General features: G+C 30.8%; 1 protein-coding gene across 1 annotated transcript in view; it reads left to right on the forward strand.

The window, feature by feature from the left end:
• LOC105158596 (BTB/POZ domain-containing protein NPY4) overlaps positions 7,790 to 10,702 on the forward strand; it is a 5,420-nt gene continuing 2,507 nt past the window's right edge. The window contains exons 1-3 of the mRNA XM_011075392.2: positions 7,790 to 8,479; positions 9,000 to 9,607; positions 10,398 to 10,467. Coding sequence (XP_011073694.1) covers positions 9,546 to 9,607; positions 10,398 to 10,467 — 132 coding nt within the window. The 5' untranslated portion in view covers positions 7,790 to 8,479; positions 9,000 to 9,545. The remainder of the gene's footprint in view (positions 8,480 to 8,999; positions 9,608 to 10,397; positions 10,468 to 10,702) is intronic.

Here is a 10,702-nt window from a genome sequence, read left to right on the forward strand (position 1 = left end):
GTAATACGTTGCCACACTAATTCTTAATTTATTAATATTTATAAGTGCTACAATATTTTTAGTTCTGAAAAGTGTTCCGTAAATCGTCTCAATCTTTGGTATGAGTATTGCTGGCAACATGATTTTTGTCTTGATCCAAATTAGTTATAGTTTGGGTAGGATTTGGAATCATGAAATGGGATTAGGTAAAAACATTATCGTTGTTTGTTATAATTATAAATAGTCACTAGAAGTGTTTTGATAAAACAATCAGGTCGCCTCAATCGTTCGGTCCAATTCAAACCGCACTGATATTAACGAGCTAAGGATGAATTGGGTTAGTATTGAGCTAGTAAAATAAGACCACGTTTTAGCAATTCGATTTGATTTTATATTTACGTAGACTGCGTTCAACCACGAAGCTAACACACTTAAACTGGCTTGGAGATTGATTAACAACCCTGAGGACTTGTGGGCAAAGCTTCTGAAAGGAAAATACTTCCCGGAAACAAATTCTTTTAATACAAAAGAAATCTCGAATCAAAGTTGGATTTGGAAAAGTATTCATAATGTTGGGGCATTGGTTAAAGACTCTACGTTTTGGTACTTAGGAGATGATAAACAGAAAGACTTTTGGTGAAGTTTAGAATAGAAATCTTATTTGAAGCCAGTACATAGTTAAATTTTGTGTTACAGCATTAGCCACTTGAATTCTTTATTGATTTGGCTTAGTTTGTTTATTTATCATATAGATTTGCATATTCTCTACTGAATTTTTATTGTGTTTTGACATTAGTTAAAGCTTGTTCCTTCTTTTTCTGCAACATCACATGTAATGCTTAGTATTAATATCATTTTTTACTATCACTTTTTGGTTGCTTAGTATTAATATCATTTTTTACTATCACTTTTTGGTTGCTTAGTATTAATATCATTTTTTACTATCACTTTTTGATTTTCTATTTGTGGTATTGATTTTTACGACGCCAAAAATGTATTTGGATTGACCAATGTTTTGTTTATTGCATTTTCAAATTGAGTTGTTGATTCAATTGTGATTAGATGCTAGCAATTATGGAATAGGACTATAACTGAATATGACAATTCTAACTGTTGTTTTGTTAATTTGAGCATCTATGTCTGACACCCTACAGAACATATACTTGGCTTGCTTACAAGCAAAATTTCAGCCTATTATCATAAAGTCTTTGCACTCTTGATGTCTCCACAGGTTTTAAGGAGGAGTGGAACGTGAAATATAAGAATTTCTGAGCTGAAAAGATTATGGAAGAAATCTTCTACAACTTTGGGTATCTATTGATTGTAAAGTTGGAAAACAGAGGACAAATCATAAATAGTGATTATCCTAAGATTAGTGTGCAAGTTCTTGGACAATGTGGTGTTTTAAGCATTTCTATACTTTTATTTGGTATAGTACTTGTGAACATGATCACTTGTGTTTCTTTTTAGTAGACAATGCTAATGTTTCCTACACTTTTTATTTTAATTGGTATCTTCATTTTTGTATTGTTTTTTGCAAATAGCTCATGCTTGTCGCATTTGTTATTATTTGGGGTATTTTATTTTGTCTAGATATTTTGGTTTCATTTTATTCCAATTTGTTTTAAAAAGAAATTAGGAATTGAAATGAACAAGGAGTTTTGTCTTGAGTTACAAAATTAGAGATGGATGCAAAGACAGAATCAGCAACAGAATCACAGACGAAAATAAAGATGAATAAGAAAACATAGGATATGTTAACGATGTATTTTCGACGGATTAAGAGACAGAATTGTCTAAGTTTCTGTGGTAAGTGAGACAGATTTTAAGACGGATTATATTCTGCCATAAAGTGCAGTGACTGATTCAGCAACGGAATCAACCATGGGACGTTCAGCAACAAAATTTTTTATGAGAATTTTCCGTCTCTAATATTATTAGGCGAGGGAAAAATTAAATTTAGAGACGGATTTTTTTTCTTGTAGTGCCTTACCTCTTTGGAGCAACAACAATCAGACTAATCCGAGCGTTGGAGGGTTATATACAGGGGTATGCCTAGTTCTCCCAAATTGTACTTTTTTGACACGGTACACAATATTTCGTTAAGATTGAATTGATTGGAATTGCTACCTTGAGTAGCTAGACAATATTTTTCACCTCTAATTTGTGTTATATATATGAAAATCACATTATTTGCATATTAAAAGTAGCATTCCTTAAAGTTAAGTCTATTTACACAAACACCTCCTGAATTTTGCAAAAATTACAAGTATATCTTCTAAATAGGTATTGTTGTAATTTACCTCAAGAGGTGACAAGGGTATCAATATCGATAATAATTACAATTTCAAGTGATATATTTATAATTTTATAAAAGACATAAAATATTTATGTAAATAATATTTAGGGATGTTAATATAAATTACACATCAAATATTAATAAAATATTCACTAAGAGTTAAGATAAACTTTATAACATTTGGGTAATGATGTTTGACTTGGGTAATTTCAATGTCCACTAATCATATTTATTCACAATATTTTTTAACATCAATATATATAAATAAGATGAATTAGCCTTCAAAACATACACATTCACTGAACCTCATAGAAACTGCAGCTTTATCCTTTAAAAAAATAAAAAAAGGAGCAAGAACTATGATGATTCTGCATTCATGTATGTGAGGAAGGTTTTTGGATTGAACTTCATAATTTAATTAGAACACTGACTCTCATGATTAGCAATGGTCCTCCTTCACCCAATGGATTTTTCTTGCTTTTAGTACTCAAATTTATGGGAAATTAAGTAGAGGGAGTTGAGAATCTATCTCCATGTGCCCTTTTTCTTTTTTTAAATAAAATCATATTTCTTTTATTATATTAAAATAGTAATTATAGTAATATATTCTTTGAATTTAATGGTTATAAAATAAAATAGAACAAATACCATAATATTTGATAAAATTTGAACCCATTACCTCGTACATACAATCAATGCACAATTTGTGAATTTCTTACGATTTTACGTATTTTTCCATACGACTTTTTTAATTTAGGTAACAAACTACAATAATTGGGGCCTTTCCAGCGTGGCTCTTATCATGATTTGCTTTGTAAGAGTAGTGATCAGGTTTACCTAAATTATATTGGAGCCTTATTTGCAAATTTCAGTTAATACTCTCTTAGCCTAATGGTTAAGGTTGAGATTCTATAACTTAGTCCGTGTTATGGGTTTGAATTCTACCGAATGTATGGGCATTAATCTCACTTTTATGTGAGTTTTATTGTAATTTGGCATTTCATAGTTCTTTGTTATATTAATGTATTGATTGAACCAATGTATTGCTCAATTATTCGAGTTATTAAAATATTGATGTAATAATGTAAGCATCATTTCTATCTAAAAAAGAAAATGGAGGGAGGGGAGGGGGGTTATTTATAAACATTTTTGCACTTTTGGAACCTGAATTCAGCCCAAATACCTAATATTTTCTGATATGTATTGAATGTAAAAAGATTAAATATTGTATTTTCCAGAATGAGTAAATCTTAATCTTCAATATAAATAAAATTGATATAGTTATCATTAACTTATTAATTAAATTGAATCATTCTCCTCTTAAATAATAAAAAAGAAAAATTTGAATTCAAACTCGTGCGAGATCCTCGCCCCATTATAAAAAAAGAAAAAGAAAAAGAAATTGACATAGTTGCATAGGGATATGATTTGTGACTAAATGCTACTGACCTTATAATTGACTCTTAACCACCATCTGGTAAGATAAATTGGATCTTTTTGGGTACTATAAAGTTCCAAAATAGCTTTGTCTAAACAATTGACTACCAAAATCACTTATATAATACCCAAAATAGCATTGTCTAAGTAATTGACTACCAAAATCACTTATTTATATAAGTGAAAATTACACCGTCCCCCCTTATTTTCATATGTTTAAAAATAACATTTAACATCTCTAACATTTATTTTCATTCAATAAATAAATTCTATATTAGTCGAAATTCATAAATTTGTTGATATTAATAAAAAATGATGAATAAAAATTCATATTTACTTTTGATTGACTTACTACCGACTTATTGCATATATTTTTTTTTAAAAAAAATAGGGGTGTTTTGTAAATGATGATGACATTTTCAGTAGGTATATGTGTACTTTTTAAAAAAGAATATGAATAGTTTGTATAAATACACCATAGTTAGAGGGTGTAAATCCAATTAATTATAACGACATATTATAATTAATTGATTGTGAGTTAGAGTCTCACGTAGACCATAAGTTACAGGGTATAAATATAATTAATTATATCGACATATTATAACTGATTGATCGTGAGTTAGAGTCTCACGTATTTAGATATTTAGTCGACTATTGCAGTGTTTTTTTTTTTTTTTGCATTTTTTAAATTTTGGTTTCTTATATGCTTTTAATATAAGTTATCCATGTATTTAGTAAATTTTAATATTTACATATATATATGTTAAATATTGTAATGAATCTCCGCTGTAAAAGAAAATTCACAATAATTCTAGCATTTGTACTCATGGGATGATTATGTTTAAATGTGCTTTCATTCTTCATAATTGTAAAACGGATATTTAAAACTTGATTCTTGGAGTTGAATTAAATGAAATACGAAATTTCCACATTAATTTAAAAAGAAAATTCACTTGGGATTTTTTGAATCAATTTTCTACTGAACTCATTCATAGTTTCCCGAATTAAAAAAAGAAACATTTTCCCATTTTCCCCCCTTTCATCTCTATTAAAATATTAATATTAAATAAATTTTAGTCGAATAACTTAAAAATTTTAAATAAAATATCTATTTAATATATTGTTAATTAATATCAAGTCAAACAAAATTTATTCATTATGTTTGGTTTCGGTTCTGAGATGGCCCAAAATCGAAGCAATGTTTGGCATTCAATATTGTGCCAATTTTTTGCTCGTTTTTAGGTATTTTGTAACAGTGAGTGGGAGACAAAACTGAAATTTCTCTCTCTTCATTTACAAATAAATTATATATATTTATATATATATATATATAGAAGAAACATGATTTAACAATAAACAGTACTTTTTATCTCCTCACCACCCAACATCAAATATACCATACTTATTTTATATTATCTCCAAAAACAAATCCAAACATACACATTATCTCTAATTTATTTTTATTTATCTTTGTTTTTCTCTCTCTATCTCCACAAAATATCCAAAAACAAGTTAAAAACAAAACCAAACATTATGATTATGTTTATCTCATTGCCAATTTTTTAATAAAAAATATAAAATACGTGCAGAATTTGCAAGTGTAAGAGTACGGTTTATATGAGCTCGTCATTAAACACTTTTAGTCCCCCACCCCCCCTATTTTTCAAAATAATAATAATAATTAATTAAAATAATAAAAAAGCACTATAATCCGACAAATTATCAAGACAGAATCTTTGAGAAGATTGCGACACAAATTTATGTCAGATTAAGACAATATAATTAACAAAATAACAATAAATTTGGAGAAGTATCCTTGCTAGATCCTCCCCACACCACACACTTAGCATAAAAAACCAGCATCAGGTGGGCTATTACAGCACCAATACATGTCACCCTCAATTCATAACAATAAATCATTTACTAAAATATTATGTGTTCAATATTCGCGGAAACTTAAATATTTACCCTGATTAATCACACTAAAAAAAATAAGGATTTTAACGATGATCAATAACTATGGTTAATATTAAAAGATCATGGTGGATACTAATTAATCACGACGTGCAATAATCATTAGTCCTTATTTTTGCAAGTGAGGCCAAGATATTTGCTACAACTAAAATTATGATAAATATTTTGGTCATATGTAAAATAATAGTGAATTTTAATTAACCATGATTTAAAGTTTATATTTTTCTGCATCGATTTTATCTACTCGTGGTATATTAATTTACCATAATTTTTAAATTCTTTTACCTTTTTATTTTATATATTCTTTTTATATACTCGTGGGATGGACGACTTTAACCAACAATAAATACAAGAATGTGGTGATTTGGAGAATCTATTGACAAACGTGTAATGAATATTTTAACCCATTATTTTAGAGGGAAATGTGTGGAATGTGGTCAGACCAAAAATTGTGTAAAAACATGAAAATTGATGAGATTGGGGCATGGCATGTGATGTGTAGAAAGAATAAAAAGAGAATGGATAAGGGAAAAGGAATGTGGTCACTGTTTGTGCAGTAGGTGAGAAAGGGGAGATGTCTTCTAATGTTTTCACCCCACCACTCAATAACTACTACCTTATCGCCACATTCATTCTTATTCTACTATTATATTATAATAACATCCCACATATTGGTAGATTTAATTACATGATTTTATAGTTGCGGGATTTCAATTTTGTTAATTGAACTAAGACAAATTCCCAGTTACACGACAAATATCTTCATGCTCTTTTTTTTTTTAAATTAGAATTAAGATAGAATTAATTATATATTAAGTATTATTATATTTATTATGTGATTGATTGATCGCTCATTTTATTACTCTACATATTGAAAAATGTAGTACATTTGTCGTATGATTGATTTAATTTTAACTGAAATTAATCGAAAGTAAATTTCCCCATCTTTATATACATATGGAATTTTTTTTATTTTGATTTTGATAAATTGAAGTAAACATATAAGAGTAGGTTGCATTTATTATATAATCAGTGTACAATTTATGATTAATTATATTATAAATATAATTAATAAATGTATTATATTTGATATGTGATTGATCGAATGAACTCAAACCTTATAGAAGTTAAAGTATTCTTATACTTACGGAAGAATCTCCCCGAAAATTATTTTAAACACGAATTTATTTGTAATAGTAGATTTAATAACTGTCTAGCGTTGTTAATCTTTAAATTATAGTTGTGACACAAATTAAATATTTCGAATTATTATTTGTTGTGATTTAGTGATTAAACTTGAACAGTGTCATACTCATGATTCGATTTTAAATTCTTTTCAAAATATTTGGTGGGACTAAATATATGTGTGTTGATTCTTATATGATTAGACTTTGATTTTTAACAATGGTAGACAGTTAACTATATGGATCATGACCCAGTGCTGCATGACGCGGCGCAAGCACAATTATCTTGACGGGTTTGTGCGGTGTCATTATTATTTTTCGATTTTGATTTTTTTAATCAACAATAGAGAATGATAGTTGATTTTTTTTTTTTTGTCTTTTGAAAAAAAAAAAAGAAACCTTATTTACTAGCGATCAAACCTCTTAGAAAACAAAATATTATTTAAAAAAATTAATAAATGTAATGTCCAGCTTCAAAGAGGAAAACGGGTGCTATAGAAAACAAGGGCTATATCACTAGAATAGAATTCTTCTTATTGCCACTAATAATTTTCAAAGTTGACTAATTCTTGTTTAAACACAATTAACCAAAATCAATGTGAACCCATTATGATTCCTTCCCAGAATTAAGCTAATTACCGAAAATAAGCAAACCAAACATGTATAGTGGGCTGTGATTGAGCCCTAAACCCCAAAGTAAGCAGTCATGAGTGACCCATGTGACCCCATATGATTCCTTAACTTGATGATTTTCAAGACCCAATTTTTCTTTACTTTAACCGATGAATTATCGTATTTCTTAGCTTAAAAAAATGTGGGATATCATTGGATGCCATTATTATTAAAGTACGAGAGAAAGAGATGGATGAGTCGTTTTCTCTTGTATGTAGTAAAAAATGTTTGATAAAATGCCAAACCAGAAAAAGGAAAAGAAAAAGGTTCCTATATATGATAAAGGGAGGCAACAGTGTCAGCTTGGCGTGCCTAACACAGTAGAGTTGTTTATATATTGATTGAAAAGATTGAGGGGTCCTCATTGGCTGAAAGAGAAAAGAAAGAAGCCCAGCCACCCCCACACCGTTGAGTTACAGCAGAAATACAGAAGAAGGAAAATAGGAGTAAAAAGGGCACAACTAATATTTTTAAAAGTTAAGTTTTATGTGTAGATCTTTTGGCAGTATTGTTTATATTTTTATTGGAAAATGGTGATTTTGATTCATGGTATAAAAAGCATAGGGTGGAGAGAAAAAAGGGGTGTTGGTGGTGGGGCGGTGGTGCTGATTCTAAAGGGATAGATGAGACTGAGAACATTCTGAGCCTGGCTTTTTGCGATAACATGGTGTTGCTATGGTGGCTGGCAAAGATTAGGGACAACTCATCTTTTTGATCCTTTGGTTTTTTGTGTTTTTTGTTGGCTTGATCCCTTTCTAATATAGTGGTGGTGGGGTTTTCTTCTTGTTTTTGTTCCTCAAAGTTATGGTCGTTTAGTAGTGCTCTTCCACTGTATCTGTAACGCTTTGTTCCCCATTGAGTGTTGATCTTTTGTATGGAGAAGGGCTTTGGTTGCCTTCCGTGTTCATGGAAGTTTAGAGTTTTCCGGTCTTAGGTGAGTTCAGAGGAATACAGGGGTTAACTGTTTCTTTCTTTACTTTCTGTGCTTACTGATTCTGGGTTTTTGTTAAAATACCCTATTTTCATGGTAAAGAAGTGACCTCTGTGTTCTTTTCGTGTAAAGATGTGACCTTTCTGATTATTACCATTTTCTGCAATTAGGTTGTGCTTGCTTTTTGGCACATGAATTCTTACCCCCACTGAAACGTCTGTTTTATTGTTTTGCTTTAATGGATAATTTGTTCTTAATTTGGGATTTGGCTTATTTCTGTATGTTTTCTTAGTTATAAACCTCTTATAATGTGATGTTTTTGTCTTGATGCATTGTTTTGGGAGCTTCATCAGTTCTTTTACTCTGTCATTTCAGAGAACAAATATGTAGGTGTTAGTGTTGGCGTGTTCTTGTTCATATGTTCAGATATGTTTTCAGCACCTTCCGAATCTAGTTGATTCCTTTTGTCTGTAATCTTGGTGGTGCTCCTCCTCTCATACCAATATTATGTTGGTTTTGACAGGTCTCTCCAACTTCATTGGTGAAGGAAATTTTGTTGAGGAAATGTGGATTCTTGGTCTTGATTTCTGAAGAAGAACCTTAGATTTTATGCTGTACGTTGGTGATAATCAAATACCAATTACTAATAAGAGAGGTGTCAGTGGTTGAACAAGTGGGAGTGTCTTAGTTTTGAGAAGTATATTAAGCATCTCTTTAGTGGGTTATTGTTGGCTATTGCTCCTGTGCTAACTCTTGGGGACCCAAGGTGCTTTGTCTCTGCTGCCAAGCAAACGAATAATCCTCTTCTTGGGTCTTTTTCTTTTCAAAAGATCAAATTCCCTTGCATCACACTGTTAGACGCGTCTCCTTAACTCACTTTTCCTTTGTCTCTCTTCTTAAATCATAGAAAAGTGGTGCCGTCTCGATATCCCTTCCTGAATTTGGGGGCTTCACCTCTATTCTCCTGCAATTTTCTATCTGACATCTTGGGGTATAAGTTATCGAGTTTAACAGAAAGAGCAGCCAGGAATTGAGATCTTGGAGCTAAAAAGAACATTTGCCTGCCAAAATGAAGTTTATGAAACTTGGATCAAAGCCTGACCAGTTTCAAACTGATGGGGACACTATCAGGTTAGCTATACCTGTTGTCAAATCATTGTTTTCTCTATTCTGTCAATGTTTTGGTATGAAACTGATCTTAATTTCCTTGCTGTTCTGCTGCTCTGAGCTTTTGTACCATAGCCTCGCTGGTTTTCTAAGCTGTTAAGTTGATATATTGTCTGTCCATTCTCCGTCTCCATTTGTTCTTATCTGGGTTTGAACTAAGAATCTGTCAGTGCTCTTCCCTAATATTTTAGTTTGTACAACTATTGTTAACACTCCAATTCCATGCTGACAAGGCTGCTATGCCAATGACTACAGATTCACCATTTTCCTCTGTGCATTTAAATATGCATATGGTTGAGTAGGATAGATTTCTCCATGTTGATAAAATGGAAGCGGTAGAATCAATTTGCAACTCATTTTTTCACTACTATTTTATTTATTTCTCCTTCAATTTCTTTCCTCTTTTGTCGACAACTGAAAATCTTTGAAGTCATGAAATTTGGGTTTCAAAGCAGTAAAGATAGGGTACCGGTGCAAATACTACAATGTCAAAGCCGGTGAACTTTCAGATTGAAGAATGCTGATAGTCATATGCACTGAATTTTTAATGGCCCTTTTTTCCGAGAAATAAATGTTGAATTGGTTATTGAAATGCAGATATCTTATGAGAGGATATGGATTCATTTTGCTTGTGCTTCTTTCCCGTGTTCTTATCAATTGTAAATACAAGCATGCCCTTATATTCAATTTAAAGGTGCGGATTAAAGGTGATTGCAATTTGCCAATTTAACTGTTGGAAGCATTTCTGTTTCAGATATGTAGCCACAGAGTTGGCAACTGACTTGGTGATTACTGTTGGGGATGTGAAGTTTTATGTCCACAAGGTATAAACGTTTTACAGTTGAAAAGGTTCCTATTACTCAAAAGCATTTTTTCCTTTCCTTAAGTTAAGCTGAGAAACATACAGCTGCCTCTTTTAACTGTCTTTTTCATGTGTGGATTGACCAAACATTTGTTGTCTCTGAGCCATTGATGTAATACTACTGTGTGCGGCATTGTGACAATGGAACCTACGATATCCAACATTTCAAGAATTAGCTCAAATTTTGATGGAATTTC

This window comes from Sesamum indicum, linkage group LG3, assembly GCF_000512975.1.
Source record: "Sesamum indicum cultivar Zhongzhi No. 13 linkage group LG3, S_indicum_v1.0, whole genome shotgun sequence".
Lineage (NCBI taxonomy): Eukaryota > Viridiplantae > Streptophyta > Magnoliopsida > Lamiales > Pedaliaceae > Sesamum > Sesamum indicum.